Genomic DNA, 20,500 nt, shown 5'->3' with positions numbered 1-20,500 from the left:
AGATCACCAGATTATCTATGTGTCAACTTAAAAACCCACAATCATTTTGCAGTTTAGCTCAATACCAGCAATAAGCTGCAACTCTCCCCTCCTGCCCAGCCACCCCAGTTACAAAACTGCGTTAGCTGATACTGTTTGGACCACTTGTCAAAAACTGTTCCAGAGCACTGTCAATTTTCCAGCATAGATGGAGGCCTGAGAGTGCTGAATGGGCTGTTTAGAAAGGAAAGACAAACCCATGTAAACTTTACAAGATCCAAATTACGAAAACAACATTCTTTGAATGGCCTCTGCACATTTCCACTGTTCGGATAAATTGACAGTGCATGGGAATGTGTACAGTCCACTCTGAAGAAGCTCCAGTGACCAGTGAGTGACCTTCATCTTTAGCCATTAATTTTTGTTTTGTTTGAGTAGTATTAATACTAGAGAAGATGATATTTCATTGCATTAATGTACCCATATATGACAGATGGATGAGGGCACCAACAACTGTACCACGACTGAGTTAGCAATGTGATCTCAGAGCTAGTTGAATGGACAAGACCGAAGGATGGTGTGACACGCAGCTCAGAGGCACAATAAAAAGCAATGTTTTCCAGCAGTCGGGGCGGTGGTTCAGAAGGATGATTGTCTGTGTAAAGGAACTGCATGAATACCTGGTGTTTTTCATTTCAGAGCTTATGCTAAAGGTGAAAGAAACATACTGCACAGTAACTAACCTGGTGCCAAATACACAATATGAATTTTGGGCCAGTGCTTTAAATACCGCCGGCGTCAGCCCAGTGAGTGAAAGAGCAGTTTACGTGACAGGTAAATGTACTTCATGACTATAATATGAGTAAATGACTTTAGTATTGAAGTTAATGACAACTCTCTGGACTTTATAATAATAATAATAATAATAATATTTTATTCAAAAGGATTCTGCTGGCTTGGTGCCTTTAGTGCGGTGTAACTCCATTGGCTTCAGCGCCGTTACTCCTGATTTACACTAGAATAATAGAAAATAAGCATGAGGCCCATTATACTCATTTTAGAGACGGAAAACTGAAGCTCAGAGGTTAAATGACTTATTCAAATACACAAAACAAGGTATTGGCTAAGCTGAGAATGGAACCCAGCTTTGCTGATTCCTACATCTAAGTAATGGACAATGCTACTCTCTCTTTACAGGTTTGTAAAATGTTTGCCATTTTGTCCATCAAGTCACACTTCGTAATTGCAGGGCAGTAAGGTAGATTTTGATTAGCGATTAGACAGAGCCACAACGTTCAGATCCAGATCTGAGCATCCCTAAATATTGGTATGTTCAGGTCCAGGGTTTTGGTTCAGCCCATCGTAGAGTGAGGCAGCCAGTCATAATAGCTGGATTTGGCTCCTAACTCCACCAAAATTCAGGAGTGCTTAGGTTTAATTTAAACATTTTTTTAAAAGTAAACGTGAGTGCAAGGAGCACTTTTGAATAGGCAACGCTGTCAGACTAGAGGCAATTTAAGTAGAGTCTGTGTAATGCCTCATAAAATCTGAAATGCATCAGAATCAAGCACAGTCCCTGGTTTGCTGTTCTGTTTCCTAACACATTGGCATCTAACTCCCCAAGAGCAATTTAAAGCGAGAAGTCCTCTCTCCAGAAGATCTCCTAGGACCTTAGGATAGCTGGCTGATGCTCTGTTGTTTTAAATTAATAATCCATGCAGTGAAGATAAAGGACAATGGCAAGGATAAACCAGCATGAAAAAGAACAGGAGTGCTGGACCAGCGAGCATTCACATTTCTTTCTGATCAGTTGTTTCGTGGTTGTTATCATAACTTTAACAGGTCAAAGAACGCTTCTGACTAGCACCAGCATTTATCTACCCGAGAGTTTTCTGTACATTGGGGAGGTCATGAATGAGTTTCTTTTAGCATTTAATATCAATTCTGTGGAAATTAAACAACAACCTAAGAATGTTATTTACAAAGCATGCTTATAGAAAATCCCGTAACAAAATGGCTTAGAATCTATTTTATTTACATTTTAGCTCCTTCACCTCCTATCATTAAAAGAAAAGAGAGCCGAAGCTGTGAAAATGCAGCACTGGTGTGCTGGGAATCTGGAAACATGAATCCTGTTGACTCCTACACAGTTGAATTGTCCAAACTAACAAATGGAGAGAATGGAGATATCATTACAGAGTGAGTCAGCCATCTATCACACAGACTGGGGATATGAAACAATCCCTTGTCATATGGCATGCAGTATATTTCAAAGCACTTTTAGGTTGAAAAGATGAGACAATATACCCTGAAATATACGAGTGGATGATGCACAGCACAAGCGTTGGAGAATCATGAGCGTGTTCCCTGACTGGATAAATTCTACGCCTATTAGTATTTTGGTGTGAACACATACAGAAAGCAAACTTAAAATTTGCTTTCCATAGAAGAGAGGAGTCACTTTCTGTGACGTTGGTAAAGTTGATTGCACAAATGTCTATGCAAAGTGAATTTACAAGGGATTAGAATGTGGGTGAAGTGCAGTAATTTTAAAATCTGAATAAACAGGCATTTCCCCCTCCTATATTCACTTGGGTAGCAGCTATGCTGGAAAGAGTAAAATAAATGGTTCTAGGTTTAAAGAGAAGCTAACCATTTAATTGTATTTTTTGGAAAATAGCTTCAAAAGAATTTACCTTTATTTTGCATCTTATAATTTTCCATTTATTTATTTTCTACAGATCTATTGTTGGAATTCCTAATTGTGAAGCTCTAATTCAGCTGGAGCCAGGACAAAGTTATATTATCTCTGTAAGAGCTGTAAACATGGGTGGTCCCAGTGAGAGAAGTGAACCTGGCTCTATCCACACCACAGGTGCTGTGATAAATCTCTAATTAGCTTTAAGAGCCTGATCCAAAGCCCACTGAAATCAATGGAAAGATTGCCACTGATTTCAACAGGCTATGGATCAGGCCCTAAATCTCTTGCGGCTAGTTACACTTCTGGTAATTCTTGTGAACTGAACTTCTTGTAATAGTAAACATATCATTTTAACTCTACATTTCAAAATGATGTTTGTGGATTATATTTGTTGCTTTAAAATTACGGAGGTTTTAAAATGCTGCTGAGAGACTAGATCAACCCAGTGACCCTGGGTATTGCCCAACTATCCATGAACCTACACCATGTCAAATGTTGACATGCAGACAAACCAGGAGGGCTAGTTGGTAATTTTACTTCACGCCTAAAGTTACTGCCTCATAAAAATGGCACTTCTGGGAATTACGGAAGAATCAGTCAATCAGCACTTTTCATAATAGTTACGCAAATCCCTCCTGCACAGAATTTCTATTATTGGCCATGAGGATGATTATGTGGTCTGGTTCCCTTTACTCCACAATCGTAATCATGTTATTTTCAAGTGTGTGGCATTTCAACCTCTATAAATCAATCTAGGCTTGACGTCTGTTTGCGCTGCGTGTTTGCTTTCAGTAACACATACCAATAATTGCCATGCTGTTGCTTGTATTGTATATGCATTGAAGTAACTGCATTTTGATTATGCTGATTTCTCTTGGGATTAGTGCCAAGAGATTTATCTTCACAAAGTCTACATTATGCAAACTCCTGATATTACTGGAAACTGGAAACACAAAATTGGAATGCTAGCAATGTCATTAGCAGTGAAAATGGATTCCCAAGGTTATCATCAGAAAGTGCTTTTGCTAGCGATGAAACAAACACTTTCATTATTACCCCTGCAACACATGTTGCTCTTCTCCAGCATGCCTTGGACACAAAGCATCCCTGCTGCACCAATGCCAGGATTAGGGGCTGGCTCATGGGAGACAGGGACAAAGGTTGTTTTATGCTACTTATGCACTTCCCCTTTGCTGGGCTGGCCAAAAGCTGCTTTGGCCCCTGATCAGGTTAAAGCAGCCTGAGGACTGCTCTAACTTACATCCAGTTGCCTATAAACTAGGCATTGTCCTGGAGTCTCCAGGAATTAAAGATTAATCTTTAATTAAAGATTATGTCAAGTGATAAAACCTCCAGGAAAATGTCCAACCAAAACTGGCAACCCTACTACAAACTCTAGGTGCCATGGTGGTAGTTAGGAGTAACTGGAGCTCAGCAGCCTTCACCATCCCTCCATACTCCCTAAAATATCCTGGCATACCCCTTGCCCTGAGTGTTCCTGCAGCCAGCTAAGCCTTCTCCGCAATTGCCAGTGAACCTCCTTTCCCCTCCCTCCCCCCGCAGGTAGGAGTTCCTCGGGAAGCACCTACCATTGCTGGATAGCCACTTCACACCAGTGGAACCAATGTACAGTAGCTGCACTGCAAAAATGAACTGGGCCCCATGTTTCTCTCTTTCTCTGCTGGTTATAACAGCATTAAAATAAATACAGAAAAGCATCCTTTTGTTTCTGCTGGATGGGCAGCTTCAGATTTGCTCAGTTTTGTTAGTGTGTCATCTGTGCAGTGGCAGTGACCCAGCAGGTCTTACCTGCTACCTACAGTAAGATTCTAATGCAAAAAGTTCTTGACCCTACTGTGAATTTCTGAGCCCTGCTTGGGCCTCTCTGTGCTGTTTGTGGATCTCCCCAGCAGGAGATTCTCCTTGCATAGGGGAATTCCTAGGTGGTCCAGTGCACCGTCTAGCTCCAGATTCCCAGAAATAGGACAGCAAATGCATTGTGCTCTGGTGATCCCCTGCTGGCACACTGATCCATTGGGGCCATACTCAGTGAGGACTAGTTTGGAGCAATCCTACATTAGGGGCCGAAAAGACCCTGAACTGGGGAGTTTCAAATGGCTCCACTGCAATTTCTGCAACCAGCACTTACAGGTAGCAGTTGAGGATTGAGGCCATACTAAGGTGAATAATTTAAACCTCTTTCCCAAGTCAATATTTTTAAAAAATACCTTTTGGATTATGATGGAGATGAGCCAAAACTGGAACTGCAAAACCCACTCCACTGTATTTCTGAGAGGGTGTAACATCTTAATACTCGGTTCTCAACCCAAATCCTGGCTTTCAGTCCTAGGCCAGATGAGGCCTGTTTTCGGTATCAGGGTGGCTGTGGACAGAGATGTGTTGATAAGCTTTTGGCCCGTAATGGAGGAAACTCACAAGATCAGCCTCTGACCCATTTCCAGTTCCCTAATTAACCCTAACCTGGATCCAGACACTGCTCTCTAGCCTGGTGCTAGTTTATGTATATGTTACTTAATGCAATTTCTAGGTGTTGAGACAAATAAATTACAACCATTCTGCTCTCTTGTAGGCACTTACTTTTATCTTAATGAGGACACTGCCCATCCTTTGCTGTCTGTTCTAGAAGATGGATTAACAATTGCTTGCAGTGAAATAGAAAACCTGGAATGTGATTTGCCCTTCCGTGATAACGGTTTTACAAGGTACATGTAAGAATTTAGCACTCACAGTAGATGTACTTTTTTCATAGCTGGTTGTTTCTGTTTACTTGCAATCATTTTAAATTCTCTTCAAAGGGTTTACTGACTTGATATCCCTTTTTATGTTCAAATTAGGCACAGATTAACCTCTACCATGCCAAATGAAAGCCTCAGGGCTGCATGTTGCTCTTTTAGCGCTGTGTATATAATATATAGTGGTCTCATTTTTCAAAAGTGCCAATAGATGCCTCCATTTTTGGGTTCCAAACGCAAGGCACCTTAGAGGGGCCAGATTTTTCAGTGCTGAGCACTTGCTCTTTGAAAATTAGGTCCCTTTATGGCATTTCAAATTGGGCCACCAAAATCACTAGTCACTTTGGAACGTGGTGAATAAGAGCCAGTGGTGGGTGAAACTTATCACACAACTTTTTTTCAAGTATAAAATGCAGATTCAGCAACACTGAAGCATCTAGTAAATTAATGTGGATTGCACAGAATTGTCACAGTAAATACAAATGAAACCATTTAGTTTAGATATTTTCAAAACAAAACACTGATTTTTTTCAGTTAGAAACAACTTTGAGTTTAAAATCTCCTTTAGTTATATTTAAAAAACAATAACAACGGTTACAAATGGTCAAAGTTTAAAAAAAAATCTTTAACAAGATTTTGTCAAAACAAAATATTTCATTCAACCCGAAAGGCAATTTCTTCTGATTTTTCGATTTGCTGAACATTTCAAAAAATGTCATTATTGATTCAACATGAAATAAATGTTTGTTTCGATTTTATGGACTTGCCTGTGAACCACAAAATCAAAAACAAAATTGTTTTAAACTCACTTCAGTGTTAGCTCTCCAGCACGCCCAGAATAGGGGAGACAGGTAGTGTCAAGCCACCTTTTGCCTCTACACCATGCATGGGCTGAGCATAGCTTGGGAACTGAGACTCTGACCCTCAGACATTCTCAAAAAGCCCGAATTTTTGGACTTAGTCCCTTTTCAGAGCAGAACTCCTTTAAACGGCTTCCAGGCTCTGTTTCTCTGCCCCAGCCATTCAGAGGGACGTTGTTATTGAACTTCACATTTTTTTGCTTGTTGTTCATTTTGTAGCATCATTAGAATTTCCTCTATGATTGCTTCAGCTTGTGTTATATAAATTATATCATCCTTCTCATTGCATGACACTTGCGCACCGAGACTGATCTCTTGCCTTGAAACTCATTTCCCTTTTAATTCTGCACAGAGCCCAAAGCCCAAAGATGAATGTCACAGAAACTACTCAAAATCATACGCTCTTAATCCGGCAGCAGTGGGATTTGAAAATTAGCATAATTACTAGATATTTTTTTGAATACAGTGATCCAACATTTGCACACTTCATAGGCTTCAAGAGGTAGTGGGAGTTCCCTTCCTCCCTCCCCTATTACTAAACACTGCCAAAGTTGCCATGGCAATGCCACCTCTCACGTAATGGAACACAGGGATGTGTCTATGAGTCCTCATTCTTGCTTTTCATGGATAGTGATATTTGGGGCTGTTTTTATCTGTTGCTATTGAAAGGAAAACACCTAACCTGCTTCTTACTAATGATTAACTATGCCTAAAATTTTCAAAAATGCCCAATTGACATAGGAGCCTAAATCTCATTTTCAACACTGACTTAGGTACTAAGGCCCAGATCCTCACAGGTATTCAGATGCATTAGGGCCAGATTTTTAAAGGTATTAAGTTGCCTAAAGATACAGAGGTGCCCCTAGTAGAATTTTCAAAAGTGCAGAGGTGTCTAACTCCCACTGATTTCAACATCTTTAGGTGCCTAAATATATTTTAAAATCTGGTCCTTAGGAACCTAAGATTCATTGAAAATTTGTGCAATTTAGTAGCCTAAGGGCCAGATTTACAAAGGTATTTAGGCACCCACAGATGAAGATAGGTGCCCAGAGGGACTGACAAATGTGCTTAAGCAGATTAGGAATTTTCAACTGGAGTTAGGGTTCAGAGTGGTAGCTGTGTTAGTCTGTATCAGCAAAAAACAACGAGGAGTCCTTGTGGCACCTTAGAGACTAACAAATGTATTTGGGCATAAGCTTTCGTGGGCTAAAACCCACTTCATCAGATGTATGGAGTGGAAAATACAGTAGCAGGCATATATACACAGTACATGAAAAGATGGGAGTTGCCTTACCAAGTACAGGGTCAGTGCTAACGAGACAATTCAATTAATAGAAGAATACCACAGGAGGAAAAATCATTTTGTAGTGGTAATGAGGGTGGCCCATTTCAAACAGTTGACAAGAAGGTGTGAGTAGCAGTAGAGGGATGAGTCATTACAAAAATTAATTTCCCCATACTGTCCCACAAGGACTCCTTGTTGTTTTTTTTTCAATAGGAGTTAGGTGCCTGTCTCCCTTGGTTTCAGTCGAGTTGACCACCTAAATATATTTGAAGATCGGGGCCTAAGTACTTCTGAAAATGGGATTCAGGCTCCAATTGTTCCCCTCTTGCTTAAACTACAGCCCAAAATATCTATTTTTATTAATAATTCTGAGATTCATTTTTAAAAACTGGAATCTAGAGGCATTCATTTAAATGACATTAGTCTTAGCATTTCAACTCAGCCCAATCAGGAGTCCGGAGTGCTAGGCCAAATCTGAAAGATGTGTCACTGGCCACTCTCAGAGGCAAGATATTAGACTATACGAATCACTGGTCTGGTCCAGAATGGGAATTCCCATGTGCCTGTGCATATGTGAGGGCCCCCCCATCCTAGCACCCTCCTCCCATGTGCAGAACAGTAGTTAGCCCAGAGAATTTGGACCTCAGTGTTTTGATTTCGAGCCAAAAATTAGGCCTTTTTATATTTAAAAGAACCAACCCACCATTGCCCATGTGAAGCATGCATTTGGTACAGCCATACAGAGTCCATTTCCAGGAACTGTCAGGTAAATATCACAGAAGCAGTTTGGACACTGCATTAGTACTGGGGGTGGAAGCACAAAACTTAGCCCTTTTATGGAAAATATCAGGTCTTTTTGCCCATAGATGAGTGTGTAACTAGATGGCACAATGGTAAAGGAACTAGGAGCTAGAAAAAAGAACAGGAGTACTTATGGCACCTTAGCGACTAACAAATTTATTAGAGCATAAGCTTTTGTGGGCTACAGCCCACTTCATCGGATGCATAGAATGGAACATATAGTAAGACGAGAGAGTTTTTTTTTTCTCCTGATAATAGCTCATCTTAATTAATTAGCCTCTTTCAGTTGGTATGGCTACTTATATATATATACACACATACAGAGAACATGAAAAGGTGGAAGTAGCCATACCAACTGAAAGAGGTTAATTAATTAAGATGAGCTATTATCAGGAGAAAAAAAAAACTTTTGTAGTGATCATCAAGATGGCCCATTTAGACAGTTGACAAGAAGGTGTGAGGATACTTAACATGGGGAAATAGATTCAATATGTGTAATGACCCAGCCACTCCCAGTCTCTATTCAAACCCAAGTTAATGGTATCTAGTTTGCATATTAATTCAAGCTCAGCAGTTTCTCATTGGAGTCTGTTTTTGAAGCTTTTCTGTTGCAAAATTGCCACCTTTAAGTCTGTTACTGACTGACTGACCAGAGAGGTTGAAGTGTTCTCCTACCGGTTTTTGAATGTTATGATTCCTGATGTCAGGTTTGGGTCCATTTATTCTTTTGCGTAGAGACTGTCCGGTTTGGCCAATGTACATGGCAGAGGGGCATTGCTGGCTCACAATGGCATATATCACATTGGTAGAGCCCCTGATGGCGTGGCTAATGTGATTAGGTCCTATGATGGTGTCACTTGAATAAATATGTGGACAGAGTTGGCATTGGGCTTTTTTGCAAGGATAGGTTCCTGGGTTAGTGTTTTTGTTGTATTGAGTTTTGTTGAGTATTTGCTTCAGGTTGGGGGGCTGTCTGTAAGTGAGAACATCTGTGAGAGTGAGGGATCATTTTTCAGGATAGCTTATAGATCTTTGATGATGCGCTGGAGAGGTTTTAGTTGGGGGCTGAAGGTGACAGCTAGTGGCGTTCTGTTATTTTCTTTGTTGGGCCTGTCCTGTACTAGGTGACTTCTGGCTACTCTCCTGGCTCTGTCAATCTGTTTCTTCACTTCAGCAGGTGGGTATTGTAGTTGTAAGAATGCTTGATAGAGATCTTGTAGGTGTTTGTCTCTGTCTGAGGGATTGGAGCATTTGTGGTTGTATCTTAGAGCTTGGCTGTAGACAATGGACCGTGTGGTGTGTCCTGGATGGAAGCTGGAGGCATGTAGGTAAATATAGCGGTCAGTAGGTTTCTGGTATAGGGTGGTGTTTATGTGACCATCGCTTATTAGCACAGTAGTGTCCAGGAAATGGACTGCTTGTGTGGATTGGTCTAGGCTGAGATTGATGGTGGGATGGAAATTGTTGAAATCATAGTGGAATTCCTCAAGGGCTTCTTTTCCATGGGTCCAGATGATGATGATGTCATCAACGTAGCACAAGTAGAGTAGAGGTATTAGGGGACGGGAGCTGAGGAAGTGTGTTCTAAGTTAGCCATAAAAATGTTGGCATACTGTGGGACTATGTGGGTACCTGTAGCAGTGCCGCTGACTTGAAGGTATATTTTGTCTCCAAATGTGAAATAGTTGTGGGGGAGGACAAAGTCACAAAGGTGAGCCACCAGGTTTGCCATGACATTATCGGGGATACTGTTCCTGATAGCCTGTAGTCCAATTTTGTGTGGAATGTTGGTGTAGAGGGCTTCTATGTATCCGATGAAGTGGGCTGTAGCCCATGAAAGCTTATGCTCAAATAAATTGGTTAGTCTCTAAGGTGCCACAAGTACCCCTGTTCTTTTTGCGGATACAGACTAACACGGCTGCTACTCTGACACCTGTCATTATGCTAGGAGCTAGAAGATTCTCTCCATTAAAGTCAATCTGATGATTCTGAATGCGAGTTCAGACATCATCCAAGGGGCTCTTTTATGCTGCACATAAACAGCTGGCTCTCGCACATTAATAATTCTGAACTCTGAGACTGAGTTTTGGAAGCTGCTGTGAACTCTCTAAACCCTTTATTATGCCAGGAACTGGAAATGGCGCCTGTGCCAAAATCACTAATACAAATGCTGTAAGGAAATTACGCAGCAAACTTTTTTCTGAAAGTTTATGTAATCTGAAACCAAATAACGCATGTCCTAACCCTCTACATCAGACGGGCTTGCCATGCTGGCTTCTCAACCTGAATTACCATGGTAATATGTTGTTCCCAGGTGCTTGCACACCTTTTCTGGCATGTCCTCCCCTTCTCCCCTCCCCCACTCCCAAACTCATACAAAATGCAGGAGCAAGAATACTTATCTGAAGTCAAATTTCAACAGTCTTTCTCTGGTCTTGAGGCATTTACTTGAGCTTCTAATGAACTAGAGAACTACTTTAAGTAGTTGCTGCTTAGGTGTTGCATGGCCTAGGAATCTCTCTCACGGCTTATGCCCCTCTTCATTCATTAAGCTCCCAGCATGCCGGGATTTTAATCATGCCTAGAAGCAGCTGAGTTCTGTACTTTTGCCAGCTAAGCCCTTTGCCTTTGTAATGTACTTCCATAAAATAAAAGCCCAGCCTCCAAATCCGCAATTAAAACTTATTTGTGTGATTTATCACTAGCTCTGCTCTGTGACATTGACATGAAGTGGGCTACAACATTGATCTTTCCAGGGGAAGACTGAATACAGTTGGCTAGCCCTTCAGGACTCACTGCCCTTGATTAAGTGTAGTTGAGAAGTTTAAGTAAAATACACATTGCTAAAGGCACTAAACAAATTAACGGGGCCTCTGTGTAGAGGCCCCATGGGCCAATGAGATATAAAGACAAGTTTAAGAGGGAACAAATTCAGAGGCAGTTTTGACACCCATTCTGCTCTGCATACAAATATGGGGTTAGAGTCTGTCACTCTGACTCTTACTGAGTCTTATCCTATTAATTAAATAGCCCCATTACTTCTAGAGTGAGTGTGTGTGTGTGAGAGTGAGAGAGAGAACTGGAAGGTAACAGTAAAGCCCTGGCTGCATGGGAAGAAATACACATTTGTAGCTAAGGGTTAGCTTGGCCACGTCCCCTTTTCCCTGCTACACTGACAGCAAGGATTATATTGGAAGGGTCCCAATCTTGCTTCCAGACTACAAGCAGATCATGACTGCTCTGGGCCAGTTAAGCAGATGTCGGACTTGATTCTGCTGGCAGTGTGGCACAACGTGGCTGTGCCATACTAGAGGATTAGACCCTGGGTTTCTGTGGATTTTACCTTTACTACAATAACCAGCCTGTGGAATTTTTAGCTAAAAAACACCCTGATGGAACTGTGGCTCTTATAAAGCCTGATCCTGCACCACTACAGTCAAAGGGAGTTTTGGTATTGACTTCAATGAGTGCAAGATCAAGACCCCACGAAAGCACATTTGTCTGGCTCGATGCTGCTTGCTGTATGCGCTCCTGGAAATGAATGCACAGTGAACAGAAACTGAAGCTTATTGCTAAAACAGTCTCTCACACGAGCCTGATTTATCTGGCCTTTTAGTTATGGCATGTTAAACTCCATCATGTTCACTCTGGTAAAACAACGGTGTGTGCAACCTGTATCTTGGGTCTCTGTTTCTAGCAAATTACTATTTGGCCTACAACCAAAAAATATATGCTGCTGTTCTCTCTCTTCCTGTAAGATTTTGGCATACACTTTTATTGTATGCTATAAAACACATAGACATACATCTAATGAAATGTTAAAGGTTTAATAGGATGAGTAAATACTTCCTTTGTATTCTCTGCGCCAGATCCTCAGCTGGTGTAAACTGGAATAGTTCCACTGACTTCAGGAGAGCTGTATCGGTTTATGCTCGCTGAGGAGCTAACCCTCTTTGTTGACAAGTCAGTTGGATCCACTTTTATTTGTAAATATTTAATATTTGTGCGGAAGAGTTAAGCATTTTAAATAGTATGCATATAAAACCACATGCTCCAATTTTCCTTCCCCAGATGTATCGCTATCCTGGGAAGCATGATACCATTCCAAGGGAAACATTACTGGGAGGTGAAAGTTGATGAAAATATGGAATACAGAGTTGGCGTGGCTTTTGAAAATACTCACAGACACGGATACCTGGGGGCAAACAGCTCCTCCTGGTGCATGAGACATATTGTTACACCAGCAAGGTAAACACTCTAGGCTGCATCATTCCAGATCCTTCAGGAGCCATAGCTAAGAAAGTTGTATGTGGCATCCAGTGATGGGCAGATTAAAAGAAGCCTAAGCCAGCCCTTGAACAGTGTGGTTGTGAATTTCCATCTTTGGCTCTGTGAACCAGTAATGGAACAATATTTTGGAAACTTTATACAAAGGTCTTTTAAGCTGCTTAATGGTTCTAGTCATCAGCAGCCACCTCTCCACGAAGTGGGCCATCCCACATTTAAATCCAAACAAAACCTGTGCTGTAAAAGTTCGTCACAGACCCCCTTTTAGGTTATTCAAACCCCAACTGGAAAGAGCCCAGGTGACGGATCCCATTTAAACTGTAAATGATGCAGGTATTTGGCTAAACCCGGAAGTACAAAATTTATTTGATTCGTTTTCCCCGCCTTCCCTCCAGAGGCACTTAATGGACATAACTAGATGCAAGGTGTCTTTCCTGCTCCTCAGCTAAGCCTGCAGATCAGGACCCAGAGAGAACCCAGAGTGCTCCTGAGCACAAGGACCATTGCCTGGGTAGCACTTCCAGTGGTATAACATGGCTCCAAGGAGGCTGTGACAGCTGTAGTCTAGTGCCTCCTTTGGGCCACTCACCAAACTGCTGTAAGGGGATCCAGCCGCTAGCTCCCCATGTATTCAAAGCCTCTGGAGTCTCAGCAGAGCCCAGGCACTGTCCATTTCTTGAGGTCCCTAGGCATGCTCTCAGGGTGGAGATCCTCTATCTAGCACGTCCTCATGAGAGTTGCAACCATGGAATCCATCCCAGACACAGCCTCACCCCATAGAGTAAACACAGACTCTCCCAGAATCCACCTGAAGGTGTAAGCTTTCTGGTTTACCTCTTCTTCAAGGCAGCACATGACAGGCATAGCATATAATAAACAGACTCTTTGCACAGGAATCCATGCACTTTTGCTCCTTAATAGCATGAGAAACAGGCAGATCTATACAAAAATAATAAAATTTACGCACATTTCCCTGCCTCATTTTACTCACCAGTCCAGAGCATTCTTTGGGCTGGGGCCATCCAGGGTTCTTCTGTTGCAGTGCATGGCTTGGACTCCAAAACATAGAGCTTTCTACCCCCAGCTTGCCTATTCCGACTGGCCAGTCTGTCCCCTTCCCCTCTCCTGCCCCTAAACTTCCTGTGTGTGTCTCTCTGAGTCTTCCCCCAGCAAGACCTTCTATCACCTCCTGCTTTGGGACCTCTCTCTCTCTCTCTCTCAATTTGTGCTGCTTGGGGAATTTCAACTCTCTCTACTCCCCCACTCACTTCAGCCAAGGGGATGAAGCATCTGCCAGCTCCAGGCAACCTCCTTAGCAAATCCAGTGCCCCATGTTGCTTCATCCTGACTGGACGGTAGCTGTGTTCTAATGACCCATCATTGCCTCTGATCTGGTGGACACATGACACAACCCTGCCAGCCAGTGGTGGATACACAGCAACAGAGGGGCATTCATGATACAGCAGTTTTCACAACAACAACTTTGCCATAAGAAAAGGAGTACTTGTGGCACCTTAGAGACTAACCAATTTATTTGAGCACAAGCTTTCGTGAGCTACAGCTCACTTCATCGGATGCATACCATGGAAAGTGTAGAAGATCTTTTTATATACACACAAAGCATGAAAAAATACCTCCTCCCACCCCACTCTCCAGCTGCTAATAGCTTATCTAAAGTGATCACTCTCCTTACAATGTGTATGATAATCAAGGTGGGCCATTTCCAGCACAAATCCAGGGTTTAACAAGAACGTTGGGGGGGGGGGGGGGAAACAAGGGAAAATAGGTTACCTTGCATAATGACTTAGCCACTCCCAGTCTCTATTCAAGCCTAAGTTAATTGTATCAAATTTGCAAATGAATTCCAATCAACAGTTTCTTGCTGGAGTCTGGATTTGAAGTTTTTTTGTTATAATATCACAACTTTCATGTCTGTAATCGCATGACCAGAGAGATTGAAGTGTTCTCTGACTGGTTTATGAATGTTCTAATTCTTGACATCTGATTTGTGTCCATTATGCAAGGTAACCTATTTCCCCTTGTTTTTTCCTACCCCCCCCCCCCCCCCAACGTTCTTGTTAAACCCTGGATTTGTGCTGGAAATGGCTCACCTTGATTATCATACACATTGTAAGGAGAGTGATCACTTTAGATAAGCTATTAGCAGCAGGAGAGTGGGGTGGGAGGAGGTATTTTTTCATGCTTTGTGTGTATATAAAAAGATCTTCTACACTTCCCACAGTATGCATCCGATGAAGTGAGCTGTAGCTCACGAAAGCTTATGCTCAAATAAATTGGTTAGTCTCTAAGGTGCCACAAGTACTCCTTTTCTTTTTGCGAATACAGACTAACACGGCTGTTACTCTGAAACTTAACTTTGCCATAGCAACCAGAATTCATAAGTCATAAACAGGTTCCATAAATCATCCCCAAGACCTTTGCTTCCCGATGAGCAGGTGGGAGATGCAGCACACTGCACTGGTCTGCAGCAAGCGTAAAGAGCACTCCCTGAGGCATTCCCCCTGCGTACCTCGCCCAGGGCACCACTGCTGAGGGAGTCCCCGTGCTCACCACCATTCAATGGAACAAGAAGCTTGATTTGGACCCCAGCTAGGCGAGCACCTCTCACACAGAAAGGGCTGCTGCTCGCTCTTAGGCCAGACCTACCAAATTACCTCTTCTGCTCCTGCAAGGAGGCTAGTTTGATTTCCCTGCTAAATGTGGCTAATACGTGCAGTTAGTGACTCTGGAGGAATCTCATGAATAAAGACTTTAGGGGGTGGGAAGATAAACTGACATGGGCAAGGCTCTTTCTGAGTCACTTCCAGGCCCTGCTTCTGGGAACACTTAGGGAAAGCAGGCTGCCTTCGAGAATGGGCTGGGAGGAGCGGGTGGTGAGAGAAGAAGCTGTCCCTTCTGAAATGCTGCATCACTTCACTGCTGCTACTGAAAAACAGTTCCCATTTCACTCCAAAGTACTCCCACAGGAACAAAGGCTGCGTGCTCTCAATCTCGACAGTTAAAAGGCCTGTGTTTCTGGGTGCAGCGCTCTGCACTGGGGGTCTGATATACAAGTGTCTGAGCAGCTGTTAAAGGAAGTCTCCTTTATTTGAATGTGACTTAATGGAGGAGAAAAGGTCTGACTTCGTTACAAACACCTGACTCAGTAAGCACTGAAATCAGAACACCATTTGCTTGTGATTTTTAGTTGTATCTCAGGAGTCATGACTTAAAGAGATCATCATCTAGTAAATGAATATGCACAGCTAGAACTGAGTGGGTTTTCTCAGCAGCACCATTCTGGTTAAATTAGGAGTTCTTTTGGGACAAGTGGCCAGAGATGCAATTTAGAAAATACAGCTTTACAACCAGAGCTAGTTACTTTGGATGCCATCAACCCCTCCACTAAATTAGACAATCTTTGCTCAGTGGGCAAAATTCCTCCATCTGCTAACAGGAGCGAGCAATATCAGTACCCCCAAAGGAGCAGGGAACATAGTTCAGCATCATCTACATCCCTGGAGCACCTTCTACAGGACTTGGGATCTGGGGATAATAGGGCTGGATCTAGAGAGGGTGGAGTAGCACAACAGTGGTTCTTTAGACCATGCTCCTTGCCAGAGCCTGCAGCTATCCAACTGCAGAGCTGAGCAGGGGATAAAGCTGCTCTAAGCAAGATTAACTTCTAGTGGATTCTACTGTGCAGCTGGAAGGAAAAGTAGCTGGTACCGCATAACTCCTGTATGGAGGGGGCGGCTTCTGAAGTTGTACACATGCCTATTGCACCTCAGGTCAGCCGCTCATTTGAGGCCAAACCCCTGCGCATTTAGTAGGGATGGGGGAAAAACATCAGAGGTCATAGCCCCCACCTTGATTTTTCCCAGATGGGGAGAATTTGGGCCTGTGTAAAGATTGTAAGATTGCAGCGGATAACTATATAGGTCTGCAATTTTAAAGAGACTGTTCATGCTGTGGGTGGGGTGAGACAGTCTGTACATAGTGTATGTACAGCCCTGCTCTACCCAGTGTGCAAGGAGGGACGGTCCATACATTGTGGGGTGGGGCCGCCCACAGCTATCCTGTGGGCAGAATGGGATGGTGGTGCAGGGCTGTCTGTACATTGTGGGTGAGGCAGGGCTGTACATACACTGTGGGAAGCAGCTTCCCTCTACAAGGGGCAGGGTGCAGACAATTGTTCATTTCTTCCTATTTTAATTTGCAGGCACAAGTATGAATTTTTGCACAGTGGGACAACGCCAGACATTAGGATTACAATTCCCCCCAAGAGGATTGGCATTCTGCTGGACTACGACAACTGGAAACTGTCTTTTTTTAATCTGGATATTGCACAGCACCTTTATACATTCAACAGTCACTTCCAGCATTACGTGCACCCCTGTTTTGCTTTAGAAAAGCCTGGGTTCCTAAGGATATGTAATGGCATTGCGATGCCCACATCTATTACTCTTTTATGATCTATGGCTTGAGTGGCAGCTGCTGAGCATGGCACATCTGTGCGTAACAAACTGACAAAAGCCTTATATCACAATCATTTTCACCCTTTTATGTACATACTGTTTATGCTTCAGCGAATAATTAAAGGCCCAATACTGCATGCAGAACTCCTATGGAAGGCACCATCAGCTGAAGGCTTGCAGAATCAAGCCTGCAGACCGCGATATCTGTCCTATGTCATTCAGAGGCTTCATAAGCTCAGAAAGTTTCTCACTCACTGGAGGAGGACAGGCTCCTGCTAGCACACTAAAAATAGCAGTGTGGACACTGTGGCTTGGGCTGGAGCTCATGCTCTCAGGTCTAGGTAGCAGGAATATTTCTACCTGAGCTGGGAGCTCAGTCCCACCTGTAGTGTAGACATACCCTTATAAGCTTGTGATTGTTCACAGAAAGAGAGGAAATAGCTCCAGGGATTGAGATCCTGGGAAACGGAAGTCTCTTCCTTTTAAAGGCACTGGTCTGAATCCAGCCCAAGCTAATAATGACAAGCAGTTGGTCAATGGGAAGTTAGTCAGTAGGGTCAGCCCTGTTCTTAGTGGAGAAAAATTCAGATCACAAGAGCCATCACACTTAGCTCCATTGTCAGCTATCTCTAAACAGGCATGGAGATTTACCTTCCTTGACCTTTCTAGAGGTGATCGCATGAGCTGAGCTTTGACCCCCTACTCGTGTAGCTATATCCATGCTAACTCACTAAAACATAGCAGGATAGCTGGGGGAGCACAGGCGGTGACTCAGGCTTGACACTCAAGTACACACCCACCCAGACACTCTGGGTATGTCATGAGGTGGCTAGCCTGAGGCACCATCCGTGTTACCCCTGCTACATCTATGCATGCACACCTACCAGCTAAAATGCAGAGGTACCCAGAGTGAGGATGGCAGTCTGCATTGTTTTTATGCACAAGGAACTCCAGTATCTTTTGACGATTGTTTCTTACACAAAAGCAAGTGATTTCTATTCTCGTTTATGTTTAACAAAGAGCTAGGAAAGAGCTGTACAAAGATGACCAGAAAAGCAATGGGGTTAATCACCACACAGTTGTCAGATGAAGCCAAACATGCTCATAATTTACACAAATACCATAAAGCTAATCTTAAAGTCAAGTATTTTGCAGCTGCATGAAGTCTATGAAACAAGATAATCAAATATGTCTCACTCTCAAGTGAATCGGCAGCTTTTGCCTCTGAGGCCTTGTGAAATAATCAACCATGCATTATACGCTCAGTCATTAAACATTTTACAAAATGCCCATGCTTCTCATTCAGTTTTTCAGCAAAACTGCAGACTAGCACTTCATGGCACTATGCTGCCTGCAAATAAAAGCCGCAGGCATCATTTTTAGCATGCGCTACCTAGCCACACTCATCCTTAGATGCCAACTGTACTGCCACTCACAAATCTATTCTTACTTACACACCTCACAACTGCAGCAAGGGGGAATAGAATCGAGGAGCTTGTCTTTGATGTTGTGCCCTTGGTGTGAGGGCTCCCCAACCCAGGTTTGAAATACTCTGACCCAACATTTGATTTCAGTTGCAATTTATTTGTTTGGACTTCACTTAGGAATAACATCAGGCCTTCCAGTACCTTAAAGTGTGCTTTCTATCCAGCTGTAAGACCTGGAGGGATTCCAGCTTTAGGTAGCTTCACAAGTGCATCAAAGCTATTTACATTAAATCAAGAATAATTAGCTGAGATGCAGTAATGCAGATTTATTTAGTATTCATATTACAAAATAATTGGTACAGCTTTACATACCAGAGAATGCTCCAAGAATGAAACAAGTCTGTAAAATACACATTCCATAGGAATAAATATACACCTTGAAAAACCAGATACCAGCATTACAGGAGTTAGAGAAACAATTCAGATGGGTGCTGACAATTTAAGATGAAGGCAATGACTGCTGCTAGCTCCTCTCTGAAGATGTCTGGTAATACTAATCTATCAAGGCACAGTACCACCTTTTAGCGTTTATCCTAGCAACAACCCACAGATTCTAAGGTCAGAAGGGACCATTGTGATCATCTGATTTCCTGTATAATACGGCTGGAGAATTTCACCTAGTAATTCTGGCATTAAGCCAAATAATTTGCAGTTGGCCAAGAGCACATATTTTAGAAAGACATCCAGGTCCAGATTCTTAGCTGGTGCAAACTGTCTTAGTTCCATTGATTTCAGAGCTATGATAATTTACACCAGCTGAGAATCTGTCTCTTAAATCTTGATTTAAAGACTTCAAGTGATGGGGTCTCCATCACATCCCTTGGAAAGTTGTTCCAATAGCTAATTACCCTCACTTAAAAAAGTGCGTCACTTCCAGTTTGAATTTGTCCAGCTTCAACTTCCAGCCATTGGACCTTGTTATGCTCCTATCCGCCAAATTTAAGAGTCCTCCACAATCAGACATCTTCTCCCATGTTGAAGGAAAAACTAATCAAAATCTGGAAGGAGAAAAAAAACAAAACAAAAGACAACATACGAGACGTATTAAGATGACTGAATAACCTCCTAAGGAGGCAGCATTAACCATGTCACTTAAGGCAGAAGGAGAAGCTTTCCCAAAATAGGCCTTCTAAATGACTGCTGGCTTCCATCCAGACACAGGTGTTCTCCTTGTCCTAGGCTCGAATGATGCCACTCACCACTAACAGCTTTACATCCTAAGGAATCTTTCATCCAGATCTACTTTCTTGCACCATCCGTGTATTCTTTAGTCCACAGCAATCAAGAACCTGGCCCAGAACATATTCCAGCTGGTAAGCAGTCATCAGAGTCCATAACACTTCCCTACCTCCCCAGGATTCATCTTTGTGAGGGGCTCAGATTGCTCTGGCAATGGGGGCCTGGGGAAGAACAGTACCTAGGTCATTGTGTTGCTTGCTTTATGACTCTGCAGGATGGAGCAAGCCTGCTGGTTTACTATTGAATTGGATGCTGAGCACAATAAGATTCTGTGTTCACTATAGGGGATGGCACACGACTGGCAAAGACAGCCACAGAAACATCTAAAAAAGAACAAATACACAGCAATTAGCTACCAGGTTACCAACAACAGAGGAGATGAACTTGCTGAGTTTTGCTTAATAAAAACGTCAGCGGGTGGCTGTAGCCCAAGCATCTTTCTCAGGAATCCAAAGTGATTTGTTGCTTGCTTAAATATTTATAAAGCAGAAGAAGAGGCAGAAGCAACCTGAGTTTTTTAAAACCAGCTGTCACTATGAGTAATCTTTAAACACGTCCCTCTGTATTTAAGACACCATTTCCATTACAAGATCTATTGAGCTCTAGGAAGTTTCACCAGCCCAGAGTTTT

At 42.6% G+C, this 20,500-nt stretch overlaps 1 protein-coding gene across 1 annotated transcript in view; it reads left to right on the top strand.

Moving 5' to 3' along the window:
• FSD2 (fibronectin type III and SPRY domain containing 2) overlaps positions 1-20,193 on the top strand; it is a gene marked incomplete at its 5' end in the record, with an annotated part of 28,219 nt that extends 8,026 nt beyond the window's left edge. The window contains 6 exons of the mRNA XM_084641262.1: positions 679-813; positions 2,025-2,178; positions 2,721-2,854; positions 5,271-5,403; positions 12,451-12,627; positions 16,889-20,193. Coding sequence (XP_084497388.1) covers positions 679-813; positions 2,025-2,178; positions 2,721-2,854; positions 5,271-5,403; positions 12,451-12,627; positions 16,889-17,141 — 986 coding nt within the window. The 3' untranslated portion in view covers positions 17,142-20,193. The remainder of the gene's footprint in view (positions 1-678; positions 814-2,024; positions 2,179-2,720; positions 2,855-5,270; positions 5,404-12,450; positions 12,628-16,888) is intronic.
• Positions 20,194-20,500: the final 307 nt, after the last annotated feature.

This window comes from Lepidochelys olivacea, assembly GCF_965140295.1.
Source record: "Lepidochelys olivacea isolate rLepOli2 genome assembly, chromosome: 10".
Taxonomy (NCBI): Eukaryota; Metazoa; Chordata; order Testudines; family Cheloniidae; genus Lepidochelys; species Lepidochelys olivacea.
The sequence above is the reverse complement of the archived record's forward strand: the minus strand, read 5'-3'. Positions and strand labels throughout refer to the sequence as shown.